Raw genomic sequence first — 22,281 nt, 5'->3', positions numbered from 1 at the left:
GCAAAATTCCTGAAAATTTAACATTTAGCTATCATGAGCTAATGGCAGCACAACACTGGGTATATTGGCAACTGTCCTAATATCATACTTTCACAGGGATACCCTCAAAGCCATTTAAAAAATTTTTTTTTGTAGTTGTAGGTGGACAGAATGCCTTTATTTTATTTGGTGCTGAGGATCAAACCCAGGGCCTCACAGGTGTGAGGCAGGTGCTCTACCACTGAGCTACAGCACAGCCCCCTTAATATAATACTAGTTGTGGTAAAGATTATTGCCTCTTCTGGGAAGCCTCTCCATGTTAGGTCCTTTGCTCTCATAATTTAAATATTTAAGCTATTACAACACTACATTTAGATGTTATTTTTCTCCTTCCACATAGGGCCAGTGACCGTGAGTTTTAACTCCATGTCTTCTGCATCCAGTACTATGCCTGGAACATGTGGTGTTCACTAAATGTATATTGAAACATTAATTTTTCTGAATCTGGCTTCTATCCTCTGGGAGCCCACAATAATGCTAGGACATACAAAGACATAGTACAGAATATAAAGACAATTTAATAGAAGCTCTGAACTAACACCTGAATAGATAATATGATTTTTGTATTACCTTCCAGTGGTTTTTACTGGGATACAAAAATAAAAGGAAATGATATTCTTTTAGTGTTCACATCTTTAAGAGGTAAAAACAATACGTATCCAATTATAGAAAAATTAGAATCTACAGAAGCATAAAGAAATAGAAACCACTTGTATTTCACAAAGTTGATATATTAGTGAGAAGAAGTTAAGACATAAGCATCTGGAAAACCCCAAATAACACTGCCTATTATGGTTTAGATATGTGTTGTCCCCCAAAAGTGCATGTGTGAGACAATGCAAGAAAGTTTGGAGGTGAAATGATTGGGTTGGTTATGAGAACCTTAACTTAATCAGTGCATTAATCCACTGATAAGGATTAACTGGGTGGTATCTGTAGGCAGATAGGGTGTGGCTGAGTGGTAGGTCATTGGGGGGCATGCCTTTGGAGTTTATATTTTGTCTCTGTTGAGCAATGCTGAACTTTGTTGTTATGGTTTGGATGTAAGGTGTCCCCCAAAAGCTCACGTCTGAGACAATGCAAGAAGGTTCAGAGGAGAAATGTTTGGGTTGTGAGAGTCTTAACCTAATCAGTGAATTAACCCTCTGATGGGGATTAACTTAGTGGTAACTGAAGTGTTAGGGTGTGGCTGGAGGAGGTGGGAATTGGGGGCATGGCTTTGGGGTATATATTTCTATCTAGCAAGTTGAGACTTTTCTGATCATCATGTGAGCTGCTTCCCTCTGCCATACTCTTCCACCATGATGTCTTGCATCACTAAGAGTCCTGAGAAATGGAGCCTGTTGTCTATGGATTGAGACCTTTGAAACTGTGAGCCCCTAAATAAATCTTTCCTCCTCTACAGTTGTTCTGGTTTGGACCTTTTAGTCACAGCAGCGAAAATGCTGACTAAAACACTCTGCTTCCTGATTGTTATTCCCTGAGCTGCTTTCCTCCACCACACACCACACTCTTCTACCATGATGTTCTGCCTCACCTTGAGCTCAAAGGAATGGAGCCAGCCTTCTATGAACTGAGAGTTCTGAAACTATGCATCAAATGAACTCTTCCTCTTCTCAAATTGTTCTTTTCAGGTCTTTTTTTGTAGCAATGGGAAAGCTCACTAAAACACTGCCTTAATCCAGATGGCTTATATATATATTTTTTTAAGTATGGAGCTTTGGAGATGGAGGTGGTTATGGTAGTTCTGCTCCCCAGTGTCTTCATAGGTTATTTCCCTCCCAGCTCATGACTTAGCCATTCCTAGTGTGTGGCCTCCTTCCTCCTCATCTAACTCAGTGTCCACTTTCCTGGGGGCAGGATGGAGATGGGGATGAGGAGGCAAACATCTGGCTGCCTCTGTGAGGATGATTCTTAGAACACGTGTGTGGCACATCCATGACCTTTTGTTTGAATACAGTCATAGGGCCACATTTAGCTGCAGTGTAGCCTGGGAAATGCAGTTTTATTCTCAGCAGCCACATGCTTTGCTAAAATTTCTATTACCAAAGAAGAAGTGGAAAATAGATGTTTTTAGGACCAACTGGAGATTTTGTTAGTTTTTCCTTAAACTGAAAATACAGGAATTGACATAAGTTATGTCCATTTTGAAGATTTTTGATGCATATTGATAAATTTCCCTTCAGAGGCCCTTCACATGTTTACATTGCCAATGAATATGAATACTTGGTACTAAACACCGACAGAGCAATCAGGCGGTTCATTCAATGTCCACTATATGGTTTTGCTACTGGGAAGATGTAATGGAGAAGGAAGTTCTTAGTGTTTGATGAACCAGGGTTTTGTTGTCAGGCCTCTTTCAGCTGCAAGCATTAGATGGCTCAACATGAGTGTTGCATTTATTCAAATATTGAGGTGATTTAGTAAAATCAAGGAAAAAGGAACTATATAATATATTGCAGAATTTAGGGTTGGGAAATTAAAAATACAGTTCTTCTTCTGAAGAATGGGAGGATTATATAGGTACTGTAGTTGTAAGAATTGTGAGGCCTAAAAAGAGAGGATTCAGTGTAGTATGATGTCTTTTCCTGTCAGTGGAAGGGCTTTTAGGCACCTTTCCATCAACTGCTACATTCCAGGCAGTGTCTTGGTGCTTTTTTCTTGGTACAATTCTCTCCTCCAATTCCCATGGCATTCTGGGTTGGCACATATTTTTACACGTACATATTTTATATGTGATGAAGTAAAAGCTGAAGAGACAGCAGAGTGACAGCTGACTTTAAGATCTATTCTGCCTAATTTCAAAGTTTGTTCATTCCCCTTCTACTTTAAAGCAAACTGAGGGTGGAGCTCAATGGTAGAGCACTTGCTTGGCATGCTTGAGGACCTGGACTCAATACTAGGCCTGGGGTGAGGTGGGGGCAGTGACCTGATTAAAAAACAAATTTTGCAAGATCCCTTTTGCTTAAGCATTTAAACTAATATAAGAATATATGAAGACAGTACAGAATCTTTTAAAATTGTAAAAATTACAGGGAACAAATGAAGTGCTGTCTTTATTGTACTCTTTGGAGGAACCTCAGAAGATTTTTGTGTCTCCTAGTGGCCCTTCCTATCTGGGCTGGGCACCATCCCTTCCTTTCTCACAGTATCTTGTGCTTGCCTTAAGACAGTTTTAATCTTTATTGTGCTTATCTATTTGTTGTCTCTGCCACCAGAATTATATTTTGGGTGCCAGGTTTCAGGTCACACACAACTTTGTATTCCCTGGATCTAGTAAAATACCTGGAAAATAGTAGGTACTCAATGTTTGCTGCACAAATTACACAGGGATTTATTTCATGATCCTATTTACATGTTTTTACTAAAAATGTTATCAGTTTACTATGATGCCAAATCTTAAGAGGTATACAATGGTAATTAGTATGAAAGCATGATTCTGCCTATGACTATAAAGAGACTTTTATAAGGCAACTGAGCTTGTGAATAATATTACGTGTCTACAACGTGCCAGCTGAGTGTTTAAACATTTTATTTATGTATTAAGTTCTTGCAAAAATCTTGTGAGCAAAATAAAATTACCTCCACTTCAAAAATGGGGAAGAGGATAAAAACTAGGACATAAGTCCAGGTAGTTCTGCTGTAAAATTTTGTGTTTAACAACTAGTCTGTATTACATCGCTATTGTTTATGTTTTTTTTTTTTTCTTTTTCATGAGAGCATCTTCTAGTGAAAACTCATTGGTCCTGATTAATCTGTCACCGGAACTTCCTTTTCACCAAAGAGCCCTAAGTATCTTGGGAAACTGCTCCCTTCTACCCAAACAACCTGCAAAGCCAATGAGTAATTTGCTATCTCCATCTTCCCCTTACTCACCGTAATAACCAGGGACTCATATTTTAGATTTTTTTTTTTAACCTAAAATACTCCCAGCTGCTCCTCCCAGCTGACAGCCGCGCTCCAGGCTCTCGTGCGCGCGCAGAGCTCTGCTTCTCTGCGGCCTCGGACCCGCAGCTTCTTGCGGGTGAAAACTACACTTCCCAGAGGTCTCTTCCTCGTCCCCCCACCAGGCGTCGGGGCAAACCTAGAGAAGCTCCGCCAGGCGGCGTGGGTGGGAGAAGCGCAGGGCGGACGGGCGAGGCTCCCTGCGCTCCAGCATTCGGCAATGGCTCGGAGGCAGGACGAGCAGAGGGCGGGAGCGCCCTTGATGGCGGAAGGCAAGTCCGACGCGGAGGTTAAGCTCATTCTGTACCACTGGACGCATTCCTTCAGCTCTCAAAAGGTACAGGCCTCGGCTGCCTGGGGCCGCGCGGATCGGGTTTCAGCACCGGGACAGCTCCCGCTGGGTGTCGCCGGGCCATGGCGGCCTACCCAGAAACCCGCCTCCGGAGTCCTAACCCGGCGGGCACGCGCTCCGGGGCTGGGGTGAGCTTTGGGAAAAGGCGGGAGAATCCGTCTGGGATGGAAAGGGAGTGACCCAACACTGCCAGTCGTGACATGCAATGAGAAAGCATCACTTTCAGAATCTGAAAGGCCTCTCTGGACCTTGCGCGCCGGGCCTTGTGGAGTCTGGCAGATGGAGGCACCTTAATTCAACCGCTTAATAATCTACATTCTTTTTTAACCCTCCCTTCTTCACTCTTCCTAAAATTCACTCTCTCCATCAAGGCCCAGGATACCTGTACTTCAACCTCTTGTCGGGGAAGGACCCATAATGAGGTTTAGGACATAAAGTGGTGGTGATGGGAAAGGTGACTATAATCAATACAGACAGAATCATTTTCAGTACTTTGTCTTCTCTATTTTTTTTTTTAAGAGTAGGACCCTAGAATACATCTCACTTATTCGTTCTATGAATAGTTATCATTATAAAGAACGTTTAAAATGTTAATATCTCTGGAAGCCCAGCAAGGCTGCTTAGTAGTATCCAGGAAGTCATTTAACGGAAAGCTTATCTGCACTGCAGTAACCCTTGTGAACTCTTCCAGGTGCGTTTGGTAATTGCTGAAAAGGCATTGAAGTGCGAGGAACATGATGTAAGTCTGCCCCTGAGTGAGCACAATGAGCCTTGGTTTATGCGTTTGAACTCAACTGGAGAAGTGCCTGTCCTTATCCACGGGGAAAACATAATTTGTGAGGCCACTCAGATCATTGATTATCTTGAACAGACTTTCCTGGATGGTAATGTTAAGGCTATTTGTGATTTCTTGGATTTACTCTCAACACAAATGTGCACCTTCTTTCTCTCCTCCCATCCCTCTCCCCCTCCTTCTCCCCCTCCCTCTCCCCCTCTCTCTCCCCTTTCTCATTTTATTATGGTGGATTAGTTATTAAAAACCTTTTCCATTTCCATAAGCACACGAATATAATATAGGTCAATAACAAATTTTGCATAAACCAGTATGCATAAACTCTGTTTAAAAGAATTTCATTTAAAGTACAAATGTTAATGTCAAATTTTTTCTTTTACATCTATTTGCAGAAAACCCTGCAGGTGTTGTGGCTTGTGGTTGTGATTTAATTGCCTTAGAGTCAAATTCAGAATACTGATTCTAAATATACACTGTGAAAACCAATTCAATCTATCAAGTGGTTTCATCTTAAGAGGAAAAAGAGGAATAAAACTCAGAAAAAGTAGAATAGAACATTAGTGTACTTCGATTTCTATGTCCTAGTACTTCTGTATAGTTGGAATTTTAAAAATCTTTTTTTTAAAAAAAACAGAATAGGGCTTAAATTTGTATACTGTTTGTCAGTAATAGTCATTTAATAGCTTATATATCAAACATTTTATAGTTTCTATTTCAGTGAGTCATCAAATGAACCTGTCTGAGACAGGCAAGATAGACTAATTATTACCATTTTGTACATGAAGAAAGAGGAACAGAGGGCTACTCAAGGCAATATAGCCATTTTATAGCAGGGTCTTTGGCCGATATCGCCTTCATACCAAATGGGCTATTTCCCGTAGTCTTTGCCACTTACATGTTCTCATTTATTCTTAATGACAACCCTTTTAGGTGAACTGTGGCTTCAGTGATTTGTCCAAGATTACACTGCTGATCGCTGGTGGAGCTGAGGGCAGGGCATGGGGCTCCTAATTTTCAGCTGAGTTTTCTTCTAAGAGAACTGAGATCCAGTTACTTTTCATCTACTACTAGTTATGCTAATGTTTAATTTCATAGGATGAAACCAGCACGTAAGCCCGAATTAGAAGCAACTGAGGAAGGAAATTATCAGACCAAGAATTATCTGAGGTATCCAGAAGGAAAATGGGTATGAGACCTAAATGAAGAGGATGGGAAAGCCCAAGAACTTAGATGAGCAATCCCTATTCTTATTTGTGTGTGTGTGTGTGTGTGTGTGTGTGTGTGTGTGTGTGCGCGCGCGCGCGCGCGCGCGCGCGCATATACACACATACACACTCGCTAAGGGGATACCACTATTAAAATGTAATTTCTTAGATTCTGGATTCTGATTGGACGATTAAAGGTGACCTTGGCCTAAATCAAATGTTTTCATGAACTACTTATTCTTCACTATTATTTGTTGTTGCTTATATGCTGGGAATCATACTGAAAATAGTGACTGATTTGACAATTTTTTTCAACCTTAAGCTTTTTGGAAATGGATAAGTCTGTTAATATAATTTGTATTTCTTGGGAGAAATGATTATGCTAATGAACAAAAAATGTGTAAGAATTCTATTTTATATGATAAAAATTTTTAAGTGGAACATCATATTTAAATCTTTTTGGTGGCGTTGATGAACTAATACTACTACTGTCATATTACACATCTCTTGCACCTTCTTTTTCTCCTTCTTATACTGTTTTTCCTCCTGAGAAATTCTGCAATGATATTTTATGACATAGTAATGTTACTGATATTAGGTTTCCTTAAAATTTTCCTTAGTCTTTCTCTTGTGCTTTTACCATATAATAATGACAAAAATGAAATGCATTCTGGGTCTTGCTAAGTTATATTTAGATAATAACCCAGAGAAATACTGGTTTTTTTTTTATGATTGCTTATTGAAATAGAGGGGAGGTTACTCTGAACTACATGATAGAATGGAAATATAGAATTGCAGACTTTGTTCTGGTTGAGCTTTTATAAGAAAGCAACCAAGAGTTCCAGCTTTTAGTCTGATGCACCTACTAAGTTGCTGAATACCTTTAATGATTAAATTTCTCTATTTGCCTTTTAGATTAGGTGATTCAGGTTTATCAGTTGTAGAGATAAAGCAAGTCCAATGAACTCTTATTTCACTCTTTCCTCTTTCCCAGGAGGGTAAGTATCCAATTGGAAAGGATTAAAAAAAAAAGATTAAGGGATCTATAATTTATGGTAGATAGAAAGACAGAAAGAGAGCAATAGTCATATAAATCAAGCCTAATCCAGTTGAAAGGTCAAGATGAAATTTACCTCAGAGTATTGGAATTAAAAAAAACAAAACACATATCAGTGTTATCACTATTGTAATTAAGATACTTAATTTTTATCTTTAAGAACTCATGGGGAAATAGGAAAAGAGCCAGACAAGTGATAAACGTAATCCCAGCAGTTAAAAGAAAGGAGAGAGTGGAATCCTATGATCCTGGCATTTAAACTGTGTTGTATCCACCAGCAGCACTGACATCACCCAAGAGTTTGTTAGAATGCAGCACTGTAAATCTCACAGCAGATCTACAGAATTAGAACCTTTGTTTTAACAAGAACCCTGTGTGATTTATATGTACATTAAAGTTTGAGAATAATGCTATAAATTACTGTGTTGAAGCTTTAAGTACTGCTGTAAATTACTGACTTGAAGTCTGGCAGAATTCAAGAATGGACTGCCAATGTTTTTTTTTCCCCCCTTTCCAATTAAATAACTATTTTCCTGGGAAAGAGAAAAGAGTGAAATAAGAGTTGGTTGGATCTGTTGTATCTCTGCAACTGATAAAATTGCCAAGGGTTTTTAAAATATAGTTTTAAAAGTTTTGGGTCTTTCAATAGAAGAAACTAGTTTAAGTCTCAACATGGCTTGAGAATGTGACAAACATATTTTAAAAAGGTGTCTATTATGTACCAGCCATGGTTGTAGATACATTGTATCTTGATGTAAGTAGAGCATTTCAGATCACTTTATACAATACCCTTGTGGGATAAAGAGACAAATATAGCTAGCTGATAGTAATGCACCATTTGTAGATGAATAAATTAGCATGTTGACGGATATTCATTTATAGATTTGTTATACCAGGTTGCCCTTCTAGCTATGGACTCTTATTTTACTTATGATTATTTTTATCATACTTTATTTTAAATATGTGAATGACTTATAGAGTACTGTAAGCACCATGAGGTCAGAGACAATGCCTATCTTATTAAAAACTGTATTCCCAATGCCTTGCACAAGTGAATGCTTTTTAATAGGTGCTTTAAAATGCTTTTGAATGATTAAAATGAGTGAATTATTGAAATAGGTGTCAGCCTGGATGGGGATCTCTAGGGCATTCTTTTCATTTTAGCTGTGCTGGGGATTTAATCCAGAGTCTTGTGCATCCTGGTAACCTCTATACCACTGAGCCTCAACCCCCAACCCTAGTATTCTGTAGTCTTCAATTCTCTGACTTGAACCTGAAGATCGTATAAATGAGTTGAATAAAGACATAGAAGACATTCTATGACAGAAAACCTAAAATGGTTAAAATGATGACCATCTTAAGAAATGTTTCTGATGGAATAAGAATTAAAAAAAAAAGCTCAGATAAACTTTAATGAGGCTAATGTAATATATGAATTTTGTTTTTTAAAATCAGCTGACTTAAGGAAGGATAATGAAACAAAAGGCTAGTGTGGTCTCAGGTTCTATCTGGACTGTACAGGTGATAATCCTCTGCATTCAAAGTTGGTCAGAACATTTGGCATTTTGTCTAGGTATGGATAGGATTTTGAGGAATGTTGACATGTCAGAATGATAATAATCGGATGTGGTTCAAGAGGTGTGATGAGACGCTGGTGTGGCCGTTCTTCTAAAGAACAACAGCATATAATGAACCAGTATCCCTGTTGTCCTTTGCTCTCCTTTTTTATTCTCTCAACTGGGGTCTATACTAAAAATGAGGATTTGCTTGACCTTTTTGTGTACCACTATTCATGTCTATGTCCTTGTGCTTTTGTGATGATCCATTAAATAATGGATAGTTTTAGGGGAGAAATATGAGAGTCAAGGTAATCCTTTTCAAGTCTTAGCCTAAAATTGTGCATATATAAATTTGTTAATGGCTATGTTTGATTATTATTATTTTTTGTTTGTTTTTGGAAAGCATACACATGGAGGAAGGATGTAGACATGACTGATATTGTCCAGGCAAGACTTGGGAAAGGAGGAATTTAGACAGACCCAATTAAGAGCTGGCCTAGTGCTCCCCTTTCATTCATTCTTTCAGTAGCCATTTATTGGGTATTAATTGGGTGCAAGGTCCCAGCATACATCAGAGATCCCAAATCATTGGAAGCTTATTAATCTTCAAATATTTTTTTCCTATAAGTTCAATAAAAGTTTCTAATTTGTTTTTAATATATGCATATGCTATTATTACTATTCTGTTTTTCATGTACTTGATGTCTTCTTCAGTGCAGGTGTGTAATGAATAATTCTATTAAAGCAAGCCATTGATTAAGTTAGATGAGGTATGACAGTAAGCAAATTAGGCAAACTCAGGAACAGGATATGACAAGGACACACTAATATGAATTTTAAAATCCGGCTATTTATTTCCTATTCAAAATTTCTTCAAATAAAATTTAATTTGGCTACTAGATTTAAAAAACGAGTATGAAGTTACTCTAAAATATTAGAACATCTGATATTTATTATGCCAAATAACTGAATGGTAAGCTAGAATTAACGATATATGATGAATATTGAGTTTTGGTAATTTAATGTTATAATTTGAAAATTATATCCTGTGCCTTATATCATTTAAAGTGTTTAGAAATTGAATTTGCTTTGGAAATAATCAACTATCCTGGTCTGATATTAGAATAACATATAAGTCTGACCAGGAAATATAAATTTATTTTATAAATACAGTATATATTAAAATTCAAGCATAACATTTTAAAAAACATTAATTTTGAAGTAATTGTTACATTAAAATATTTAAGGCCAGTTGTTAAGGTTTATAAGATGATTTTATGCTTATCAATGAATGGTTTTCATATATAATGCTCATATATAATTAAATAATTGAATAACTTCATATACCTTTTAGCACATCTACTGAAAGCTTCATATTAACACAAACTGGAGAAAATGGTAAGGAACAGAAAATGAGTCTTTAAGATTAATGATTATGTCAATAAAAGTTGCTTGAAAAGAAGTTATTGTTTTACTTTGTGATTTGTCCAATTTTAGCAGACAGATAGGGATATTGAAGTGCAGAGGCCATAGTTCTGAAAGTGTATCCAACAGTTGGCACAAGTAATATTTGTCCCTCTCATTGCAAATGTTTCTGTTAAAAGTCTTAAATATAATACCTATCAAAGTAGTTGAACATTTACTATATAATGTATAAATTATTTTGAAAAATAAATGCTAGATTTGTCTCTGTCTCAGAAAACCCTGGAGGCATATCGTGAGTTCACATAATTTGACACCAAGTGTTTTTTTCTCTTTTGTGTTTAGATTTAATCTTTCTAGTACCAAAGTGATGAGAGTCTTTAGTCTGCTTGTAACCATATCTTTTGCTTCAGGTCATGACTTGATAACTGTTATTACTTTTTAAATAGCTTGATGGATGCCTAATTTAAGGGTACACTATTGTTCAGTTACTTATGTATATACTCATGCTCCCACTATGCAATAAAAAAGCAATAGAATTAGATTTGAATTTTAATGTGTTTTCATTAATCTAATAAGGAAGATAGGGAAGTTACTAAAATAGACCTGAGGGGTGTGTCTTCCTTGAAAACAAGACATAATAATGGCTTTATCCACTGTCACTAGAGATGTTAGGAAACCAGAGCAGTTAATTTAGTAGAATAATGGCAACTTACACTTTTAAACTCCTAACTCTTTTCATTTTTGCCCTTGAGAAAACCCATTGTATTTTTGTTTTTTGTTTAAATAGCCTAGAGCTATTATTGTTATTGTTATTCTACTCAGCAACACAGGGGCTTACACACAGGCCCTTTGTTTCCACTAAATGGCTGCAGAATGCTTCTATTGTTGTTTTTGCCTCCCCCCCCCCTTTTGGTTTCTCTTGCTGTTATCACATCTTTCTTTCTGCTATAGGAACTCTGCTTTATCTCTATTGGCATCTTTCTAATTTGCCACCTAGTTTAGGTGCAATACAAGACCTGCCTTGTCACTTATTTAATTGGTCTTCTGTCAGTTTATCTATTTATTCTTTTTGTTGTTGGTAGTGGTCCTGGATATTGAACCCAGGGCCTTGTGCATGCTGAGCACATATCCTGCAACTGACCTTACACCCCAACCCTGATTTATTCTTGCAGTCACCAAGCCTGGCTCTTACTGTGCAACCTGGCTCCCCAATACTGGAACCTCCTCTCTTCACTTGCTTCTGAAAACTCCCCTGATTCCCTGCCCTTCCTCTGTGTACTGTATATAACCAAGATGCTCAATGAAAGAGTTGGAAACTAAAATAGAATGGCATTGGGAGGGAAGATATCTTGTACAATTCAAAGGAAATTCCCAACTGTCTTTTGAAAAATTGTTGCTGGAGGCAGTGGATGCTGCAGTGCCCTGGGGTGAGGAGGTTGCCTGTGTGATGTTGGATAGGACATCCTTGAAGCATGTGGGGAGAAAAAGGAGACGGGTAGAAAGTATGGATACAGTGGGCATCTTACACTGTGTCTGGTGGAGTACTTTAGGAGATAGTAGATGGCAAAGGCAGGAGAAGAAGAAATTTATTTTCATGAATTTAAGCATTTGTTCTCCTATGAAGAATTCAGGTTTGGAAGATGGAACTAACCCAGGAAGCAATTAGATGTTGTTTTTCCTTCTCTCGTTTATTTTCCTGGGAAGTTTATTTTCCTGGGAAGGAAGTAGAATGCTGCTCTGGAGAATGCTTCAGGGCCTGGCACCAGAGGCAGCCAGAGCCAGCAGTCATCAATTTGACATTTGGGAAGCATTTGAAAATGTTGTGCTGTTTATGGTTATTAACATGAGGATCTTTGATTTCCCTAAAGCAGTGGTTCTAAAACTCTTTTGGTCTCATGATCCCTTTGTCTTACAAATAATTGAGGATGCCCAAGAGTTTTGTTTATGTAGATCATTTCTATCAATATTTATATTTAGAAATTTAAACTGAGAAAATTTTAAAATGTTCAATCACACATCCTGCTAGTTGTCAAAATGATGTAGTAATCACCTTTCCTGTGGCCTCTGGAAATTTCTGCCCTATGCTTAAGAAACAGCAAGAGTGAAAAAGCAAACAACATCTTAGTGTGTTGCTATTAAAAAGTAGCTTTGATTTTGTGGATTCCCCGCAAGATGTCTTGGGGGAAACAAATAATTGAAAGGATCCTTAGTCTATATGTTGAAAATGTTGTCCTTAAGGATTTAGGAATAGAATTTAGGAGAGCTGAAATATTTGAGAAAAAATTTTCTTTATTTTTACTAATTTCTAACAGGAACCTATCATTTCCTTTCATTACCATATAATAATGGTATAATCCATAACAATATCAGGAATGCTTATGACTTTGTTACCAATGAAAATCAGATCCATTAATGGTATATTAAATTATTATAGATATCTTAATGTTTTTTAACTAGGGTAGTTATTAGACCTGCTGCTAAATCTTATTCATGTGTTAAAGAGGCATGCGTATTAATATTTTATCAATTAAAGTTATTTTCAATATAATTTCTTTTGCAATCCCATGTCTTGTAGTTTATGCATTTAAGAACATTAGTATTTTGAGAAGAGTTTGGTGGTAAATGAGAGGCTAAAAATTCCTTAAGAATTCAAGGCCTGGGATCTGTGGTCTGCATGGAAATGACTACTATGCATTAGTTGGGTCCTGGTGCATTGCACGTTCACTGTAGAGGTCCTGAGAAGTCAACCCAAGGAGCTAATTGTAAGATCCTCTGCGTTGAGAGCCTGACTGTGGCATAGGTGACTTACCTGCCCTTATTCCATGTGGGGTCAGTATTGCAGTATGTTCTGGTGTGGTAATCTTTTGGAGGAGCAGAATGTAGCTGATACTTCATTCTTGGTTATTCTAATGCAGCCTTTAGTGTTGGACTCTCCAGCAGGGAATTAGACATTTGTCTGCTGGTTTGAAGAGTAATCCATCTTCTTATTTTTTTTTCCTTAGAGTCAGAAATAGCCTGCTAGTTTAAAAAGCTTATTCTGCTTGGTCAGACATTAGGAGATCTTGCCTGAAATGCTCTGTTGATGGCAACCAACTATGAATCATTGACATTTATGAATGAGTATGAGATTCTCAGAAGGATTCTAAATTAAATAGGTAATGCAAACTAAGAAATCAATATATAAAGAATATTGAGGCTGTTTCTTTCATTAGGCAGAAGAAGCTGGTTGGTAGTTTTTCAGGGATGGTTTAAGAAACTGTGGGAAATGATTCTAAGGGGACATATTCCTGACATATGGGTCACAGTCTTCACTATTATTCTTTCTGGATAGTCTCTAAATCCTTTGAAGATATTATAATAATATCATAAAATAGAGCATTACATCTCACTGGAACCAGATGCTTCAGTTCTTGTTCTGCTTCTAAATAGCTGTGAGATCCTAGGAGAACTTCTCAGTCTCCATATCTCACTGTCTGTCTTCACTAACTACTTCAGAGCTTCTTTCTTCAACTCCAATATTCTAAAATAACTGAAGTTGGGAAAGTATTAATTATAAGTCAGTGAGCACCTACTGTATCAGACATTATATTAGGCACTAGGGATTTAGCAGAGAACAATATATGATTTCTGCCTGCAAAGAGTCTGCAGTCTAGATTTTAACCTGCCCTCAAGTGAAGATTCAAGTGGAACACACTTTCCAGATAATAGATGTTCCTAGGGAAAGTGCAGCTGTGATATATGAGCAAAGGCTTTTGTTGTTTCATTCAGATTGTCATTTCATATTTATATAGTATTAGTAGGGTCACTCCTAGTGTTGGATTATTTTCCCATAGTGAGTATTCCTTCACTTGTGGAGGGCCTAAAATGTGTTTCTTCTCAGGAAGATGTTCATGGTGCAAAAAGATACAACTATTTATAGAGTGATAATTTCTGTATAAGAGTATGTGCCTGTATTATGGGTATGCAGAGGAAGGCACACCTGAGATAATTGATGAGTGATAGATGCAGGAGGTTGGGCATGCTTCATGGAGCAAGTGGTGTAAAGAACTGGACTTTGAGGATTCAACAGCAGTTTGCAAAGTGGAGAAGTGAGAGGATGTCAGTGTGATTGTGGTTTGGAATCTGGTCTAGTGCATCAGGCTATTTCAAATAGACTGGACTGGGGACATAATCTTTTAAATGTAATTATATAATGTTGAAATGTTAATGATGAGGAATGAGGGTTTTTGCTTTTGGATGTAACATTTGTAACTTTTTCTTCAATACTTGTGTTTATGTTTTTGTATTTTAGAAAGAACACCCAGGTTAATGCCTGATAAAGGAAGCATGTATTATCCACGAGTGCAACATTACCGAGAGCTTCTGGATTCCTTACCAATGGATGCCTATACACATGGCTGCATTTTACACCCTGAGCTGACCGTGGACTCCATGATCCCAGCTTATGCAACCACAAGGATTCGCAGTATGTAAAAATTTTAAAGACCTGGAATTCAGTCTGAAATTTTCTTTCTTTCTTTCTTTTTTTTTTTTTTTTTTTGGTGGGGGCTACCAGGGATTGAACTCGGGGGCCCTCGACTGCTGAGCCATATTCCCAGCCCTATTTTGTATTTTATTTAGAGACCGGGTTTCACTGAGTTGCTTAGCACCTTGCTATTGCTGAGGCTGGCTTTGAACTCATGATCCTCCTGCCTCAGCCTCCTGAGCTGCTGGGATTATAGGTGTGTGCCACTGTGCCCTGCTGAAGTTTTCTTTTGATTCATTTTTGAGTGATAGCATGGTCATTGAGAGGGAATAGGGTTATTGAGTGTGCTTTGTAGGTGTGCATATTCTGAATTGATCCAAGAACAAGTCAGGCTTATCTGCTCTTCTGCAAGGCAGCTGGACGTTTATTTGTCCATGGACCCTGATTTTTCAGCTCTTGACTTTGAGGGCCAGGCTTGAATAAAACTTTGTAAGAGTGACCTGTGTGACAGTAGAGAACATCACATGTTCTTATAAAACAGATAGACTGGGAGTCAGAAAATCTGGAATCTACTTGGATTATGAACAGCTAAGTTTACATGTCTGGTCTATAATTATCATCTCATGGTGTGGGGGAGCTGGACTAGATGGTGTCTAGGCATTGCCTCTCAGTGAGTGGAGACTTATTGAGGTTGAGTTGTGACATACAGCTCTCTCTCTTCGTCCTGCCATGAGGCTAGAGGAGGATCAGTGCACAGGAGGTAGAGCCTTCGAAGGAAGTATGCTCTATAATGCCGGTGACTGGAGACAGAGGCCCAGGGATGGTGACTATGGTCTAATTTAAGGATGTTTGACTAGGAACAATCAAGTCCAGGTCTTCTAGATGCAGAAGCCATGTTTTCCCACCACATCATACCTTGCCTTTATCGTTCCTCTTTATGCACATTATTTTTCCTCTTTTGACACCTCTTCTCTTCCCTCTCTACTTCCTTCCTCTTCTCCTCTCCCTTTCTTCTTGCTTTCCCTCTATTTCTTGTCCCCACTCTATCTCTTCATAAGTACTCATTATATGATTTGAAACACACATTCTGACTACCATTCTATCACCTATAGCGAGCAATATTTTAAAAATAAGGCTTTTCCTCTTCACAAAGAAGTTCATATGGAAACTTGAAGTGCAGGAAAGGAGAACAACTCCCGTGCACAGAGCCCTGGAATGTGCCAGGCCTTGCTCTACGTTCCTGTGGGAGCTGCTCAGTCCTTAGCCTGTGTGGTAGGTACTCATTAGTTCATCCTAAAGGTGAGGAGACTGAGGCATAGACAGGGCATGTCTGAGGCAGTGGCAGGGCACCAGCCCTAGAGCTCATGCCTTTACCATAGCGTTTTCCCACTCTCCCCTGTGTCTGGTAGGGAAAGGAGAGAATACTTTTCTAATCTCAAAAATGCTTCTGTTATCAGGCCAAATTGGTAACACAGAGTCCGAATTGAAGAAACTTGCTGAAGAAAACCCTGATTTACAGGAGGCATACATCGCCAAACAGAAGCGGCTCAAAGTGAGTGACCAGGCTGTCTGCAGTCGACATTCAACTATTTGTAGAACTTCTTCTATTAAAGCTTGCTGTTCACCAGTGTGTATTACCTGTAGTTTATGCTTTCTTTTAGAAAAAATTTTCATTACTACATTTGATAGTTAAACCAAGAGATGATTATATAGGAAGCAGATACTGAACATGCTAGCTGCCATGGAAGATTATAAAATGCAACAGCAAATTAACACAATAAGCCATTTCTAGGCCTGTGTCCCTCCACATGTGACACTGGCTTGCTCTGCCCCCTGACAAGGAGCAGCAGTTCCTTTTGCTTTCTGTTGATTCTTTCCCTATGACCCATCAACACATGGAAGAGACTCCCACAGTATAGATGTAACAGCAGCAGCACTCCCAACTGTCCCTTCATTTCCACCTTCCTTTATCCTCTCTTAGCTAAACGAGCTCCTCAGGATAAATGCCTGTGTACGTAGCTGCTGTCCCTTACTGTCCACTTGCTGCACTCAGACTTCTGCTTTGTTCCTAACCTTTGGGTCATTCATTCTCTCAAGGCTGCTCTAACTGATTCTTCACTGTGGACTAGAGGAGGCTCTATGTGCCTCACATTTGATCAGTGGGCTGTGGTTCTAGTCTTGTGATGTTTCCACAGCTGGTGTATTTCCCTGCAATTTCACATTGGCTTTGACAAAGTTATTATATATTTTTTTCCATTATCTAAAATAAACAGGTTCCAATTCTGTAAGAATTTATATCTAATTTTTGCTATGTGGATATTTTTTGTAGGCATAGATAACCTATTTACTTTCTTTCTTTGGTTATTAATTAGTCAAAGCTGCTTGATCATGACAATGTCAAATACTTGAAGAAAATTCTTGATGAGTTGGAGAAGGTCTTGGATCAGGTTGAAACTGAGTTGCAAAGAAGAAATGAAGAAACCCCAGGTAGGTTCTCCTTTATATTCTTTTTCTTCTTTCAACATCAGGAGTACTTATAGGAACATCACAAATCTCACCAAGCATGTTATGTTTGTAATCTGTCTTTTATTGTTATTATTCATGTGCAGATTTAATTATGATAGCAACAATGCTGTTGCTCTGAGAAGAACTCAGGTATCTAATTGTAACTTAGTCTATATGAAATATGACGGGTGAAGTATTTTTCTGCACCATTTGTATTTTGGTTGGGAGATTCCTCCATAACCTGTTTTACACATTTGTAATTAGTTTGTTTGAATAACCTGAGTAATTACTTGAATGCCCTTCTGATTTTTTCCTTAGGTAGGGAGACATCTTTCAGTCTAAAGTGTAAAGTGGGAGCCAGAATGTGTGTATCTGTAGGATGACTGGTGAGCATCCATGTGTTGCACCTGTGAATGTTAGGACTAAGCCATCACCCAGGTGTATACACATGGACCATTTGTGCTACTCTGATGACAGAGTTGAAGACCATGTTTCCTGAAACCTGTTTATAATAGGAACGCTCTTCTGCTTTCAATAAGTATAGTCATCCCTTAGTCTTGATGAGGGCCCATTAGGACACTAAAATCCTTGGATTCCCAAACCCCTTACATAAAATAATACAGTTTTTGCACATTATCAAAGCACGTTCTCCTGTATATTTAGATTACTTGTAAAAAGTAACATAATGTAAATGCCATGAAAATAGTTGTTATACTCTATTGTTTAAGGAATAATATCAAGAAAAAAGTCCATACTTGTTCAGTACAAATGCAGTTTTCTTTTTCAAATATTTTTGATCCATGGAGGTGGAGCCTGTGGATAATAAGGGCTTACTATGACTACAGCAATAGCCCCTGAGTGATGTTTGAAGCTTAACTTGATGATTTTTCTAAGGCGCACCTGTGTTTTCTTTCCAGGAGGAAGTGTCTTTTAACTCCTTTGGTTCACAGGCTTTCAACTTCTGAGGCCTTTACAAAATGATAGAATGGCTTTGAGCTAAAGTGATTCCAATGTTACCTAAGGACTTAGGTGGCTGACAGATGTCTAAACAAGTCTCCTTTAGTTTGGGATACATTTTCATGGACTTTTTTTTTTTAAGCATAAAATTACTTAGTGTTATTGTCAAGGAAATTTGCCACAGCCTTCATTTTTTAAAAAATTTTATTATTATTTTTTTATGTGGTGCTGAGGATCGAACCCAGTGCCTCACACATGCTAGGCGAGCACTCTTCCTCTGAGCCATGACCCCAGCCCCATAGCCTTCATTTTTTGCTCCACTTACATTTGTCCTTAAGGCTGAGACTACAGGTACCATGTAGAGTCCGTTGATACAGTGCTTGCCTCTAATTCTCCATGTCCTTTTCTCTGATTAGAAGAGGGCCACCAGCCTTGGCTCTGCGGAGAAGCCTTTACCCTGGCAGATGTCTCTCTTGCTGTCACACTGCATCGATTGAAGTTCCTGGGTTTTGCAAGGAGGAATTGGGGAAATGGAAAGCGACCGAACTTGGAAACCTATTACGAGCGTGTCTTGAAGAGAAAAACATTTAACAAGGTTTTGGGACATGTCAACAATATATTAATCTCTGCAGTGCTGCCAACAGCATTCCGGGTGGCCAAGAAAAGGGCCCCAAAAGTTCTTGGCACCACCCTTGTGGTTGGTTTGCTTGCAGGAGTGGGATATTTTGCTTTTATGCTTTTCAGAAAGAGACTTGGCAGCATGATATTAGCGCTTAGACCCAGACCAAATTATTTCTAGGTTTGTTGGGATATGGAGGTGGCAGCTCATCCAACCATTCAGCTAGACCCTTGTTTACTCTTACAGACCCAGTGAGGAATTGTCCTGGGCAATTAGTGAAAAGCATAATTTACTTTACTCTTTGAGTAGTTTATGTGGGGAGAGGAGGTTATGAAAATGTTTTTGTAGGCTGGTAATTGAGATGACTTATTTGCAAACCTAAACTAATTCATTCTTAAGACAAGTGCAAGGTTAAGATACGTCAAATGCTGACAGGTAGGACATAGACCTTAAAACCAAAATGCCATTCAAGTTTTGAATTCTCTTTTTGGGAGAAGGTTATTATGAACAGACAGTAATAATAGCCCACGACACAGTATATTCTCTGAATATACTGTGTTGAGTTGTTAAGAGTATCTTCTCCTGGAACTCAGAAGTCATCCTTGTTACAGGAGAAACTGGGGAAATTCTGTACCAACACATGGGTTCAGACAGCAACAGAGTACAGCACTGCTTCATCCTGTCCTACTAGCTTCAGGCAGAAATTAGTGAGGCAAAGGAGAAGGAAAAACAAGAGAATGAAATCTGCATAGTGTACAGCAGTTGATTCTAATCTTTGGTTGCTTCCAGTGTCACTTGCAGTTGCCTGTCTCCTTGGCAAACATCACATTTAACTTTGTGGCCACCACCCACACATACATTCTTGTAATTAAGAACTCTTGAGAAAACTGGGAAGTTGGTGGGTGTTGTGGGTTGGAGAGAACCCCAGACTTTACATACATGGCACCTCATTTGACCTTGAATACTTAGGAACACGCTTATTGATTTAATAATATTAAGTGATTATTTATATACATGAACATGTTTATATACATTGGAACATGTCTGTCTAGCATTTACATGTCTTTAAGTTATGTTAAAATGATTCCCTATGATCCCCAATTCTGTGGCACCTGTGAGATGTTACTCCTGTAGACCATTGTATCCAGACCTAGGGTCTTGGCCTCTTGGGCCATCTTTATGCACATAAATGATATGTAGATGAATGTCCCAGGTAATCAGTAGCATGGCATGCAGATGGTTAGTGGACATTTTGATGAGTGCCAGATATGCTCATTCTTCATTTGGGAAGGCTGGTGCATTAACATACAAAGTGTTGTTTAGGTCTTTTATCTCTTTATGATCATTGACAAAGCCTTAAGAAATTGAAGAGAAAGAGAAATGTAAAGCCTTAATCCTTGGTAGTTGATTTAGGGGACATGAAATATATAGTGAGTGATACCCACCTGTGTTCAGCCATGTATATCCAGTCACTTTGGGGGATACCTTAGTCCATTTAGAAGAGACAGTCCCAGTGTGTCCCAAGAACAACCATAGAACCTGCAGCATTGATATGCCCAGGAAGGTAGTTTCTCTGGAGCTGGCCATCAATGCCTTGGGAGCAGTTTTGGGTGCCTGGTGGGTAGCTTGTGCAGAGATGATGAGCTAAGGTTCATCATTATGTTACTCATAAGTGATAACAAAAGCCTGTATGGACTGTCTCAGCTGGGCTGGGCAAGTAGCCAGAGAATGTACTGTCTTTCATGAGTAGGAAGTAGACATATCTGGGGAGCAGTGAGCTTTTGCTATTCTGTAATTCCATTTTGACCTTATATTCCATTCCATGATCTAGTTGTATTAGAAAAACTTGACAAACTGGATATTTTCAGTTTAAAAAAAGTCAATAATACCTCCAGAGTGAACTCAGCCCAACAACAGTGCACATGCAGCTTGTGTAACGTCTTAATTTTTCACATCCGTGATGTCACATGGGATGTCTGAATCTGTCTATTGCTGGGATATTCTAATTCTTGTGTTCAAAAGAGCCATAGAATTGATTATTCAGTAGTTCCTGTGTGTTCCTCTGTTAGAAACGAGAATTGAGACATACATAAAAATGGAGTTTAATAAAAATCTGCAGCGGACATTTTCCTGTGAAAGGCTTATTGATTAAGAATAAATATTGGAAGCGGGGCTTTTCTTTTAGTATATATTACTGAATCATAGGAATCTACTAGGAAGTGTTTGCAGTTTTCTTATACAGTAGAGATACATGTGTCAATATTAAAAGTGAGACATCTAGTATTCTCACTTGTTTCATGGATCTGTTTAAAAACATTTGTCTAGTGATGTAATGACCACTAGATGTCACTGTTCATCCAGTGGTCTGAGATCAGGAGTTCACTAGTTTCAGCCTTCTGAAATGTTTCAAGGGAAGATAAAACACTAATGACCTTAGTTTTTGAAATGAGGGCATCTTCATCAAGATTATTCATCTGCAAAAAAGCTTGAGGCAAGTCTAATATTGATTTCTAATGCTTTGTAAGTGATAATAGCACATAATGTCAAGTTGATGAGTTGAACATATTAGGTAAATAGGCACTTTTACATATTTTTCATAATCATTGGTTAATAGCCACTGTGCTTCTCACATTACAAAATTTGTATAAATATTAGTAGACAATGCCTGAGGTACTAAAGCTATTTGGCTATTTATGTCTTAAAACACAGACTATTTTATTGTTATCACAATTACATGCCTTTGGAATATCAAATACTTGTAAATTGCTTGCTGGATTTTTAGTAATTATTGTTATTGACACCAGAATTCTAAATCTTTGGTGTTGTTGAATATAATAAAGAGATCAAGATGCTATTCTGTCTATAAGATCAATAAAAGTAATTGGAAAACAAATATGAGCCTTAAGACAAAGTACTCATTTTGTAACCTTTTTGGAAATTGTATTTATTTATTTATTTTATTTAAAATCACAGCATCATGCAATTAGAAAAGGTAAAATAATAATTTCAGTATTGAAGATTTTTGTTATAGGATGTCATACTTAAAACATAAAAATCACCCAGTTCTTTGAAATAGGTGAAATTTTATGGTTAAAATGAATGGCAAACTTGGACTGGGGTTGTAGCTTAGTGGAAGAGTGCTTGTCTAGCACATGTGAGGCACTGGGTTCGAGTCTCAGCACCACATACAAATAAATAAAGGTCCATCAACAACTAAAAGATACTTTAAAATATTTTTAAAAATGAATGGCAGCCTAAAGAATAACATTGATCCTGGTTATTAAAGTAACTCTTTTGCAACCAGTGTGAGCATGCACATGGTGAACACTAAACAAATATTTATCTTTGCAAAAGAATTTT

At 38.0% G+C, this 22,281-nt stretch overlaps 1 protein-coding gene across 7 annotated transcripts; it reads left to right on the top strand.

Annotated features, from left to right (window-relative positions):
- The first annotated feature begins 3,956 nt into the window (after nucleotides 1–3,956).
- Gdap1 (ganglioside induced differentiation associated protein 1) lies at nucleotides 3,957–21,814 on the top strand. Of its 7 annotated transcripts, none has more exons than XM_005335834.4 (6): nucleotides 3,957–4,321; nucleotides 5,028–5,220; nucleotides 14,667–14,840; nucleotides 16,298–16,392; nucleotides 17,213–17,327; nucleotides 18,719–21,814. In XM_005335834.4, the coding sequence occupies exons 1-6, from the start codon at nucleotides 4,205–4,207 to the stop codon at nucleotides 19,099–19,101; spliced, it is 1,077 nt and encodes a 358-aa protein (XP_005335891.1). In that variant the 5' UTR covers nucleotides 3,957–4,204; the 3' UTR covers nucleotides 19,102–21,814. The 7 variants fall into 7 exon arrangements, with proteins under 7 accessions (XP_005335891.1, XP_077873142.1, XP_040149867.1 ...); XM_040293933.2 differs by having other exon boundaries at nucleotides 4,232–4,321; nucleotides 5,028–5,075; XM_021733646.3 differs by lacking the exon at nucleotides 3,957–4,321 and adding an exon at nucleotides 4,340–4,464.
- Nucleotides 21,815–22,281: the final 467 nt, after the last annotated feature.

The sequence above is a fragment of the Ictidomys tridecemlineatus genome, chromosome 7, assembly GCF_052094955.1.
Source record: "Ictidomys tridecemlineatus isolate mIctTri1 chromosome 7, mIctTri1.hap1, whole genome shotgun sequence".
Classification (NCBI taxonomy): domain Eukaryota; kingdom Metazoa; phylum Chordata; class Mammalia; order Rodentia; family Sciuridae; genus Ictidomys; species Ictidomys tridecemlineatus.
The sequence above is the reverse complement of the archived record's forward strand: the minus strand, read 5'-3'. Positions and strand labels throughout refer to the sequence as shown.

Bases quoted from the DNA above. Each gene is read 5' to 3' on its own strand.
- Gdap1 (XM_005335834.4), top strand. From the start codon at position 4,205: ATGGCTCGGAGGCAGGACGAGCAGAGGGCGGGAGCGCCCTTGATGGCG. The intron at 4,322-5,027 runs GTACAGGCCTCG...GAACTCTTCCAG, and splicing joins ATTCCTTCAGCTCTCAAAAG to GTGCGTTTGGTAATTGCTGA. The intron at 17,328-18,718 runs GTAGGTTCTCCT...TTCTCTGATTAG, and splicing joins AAGAAATGAAGAAACCCCAG to AAGAGGGCCACCAGCCTTGG.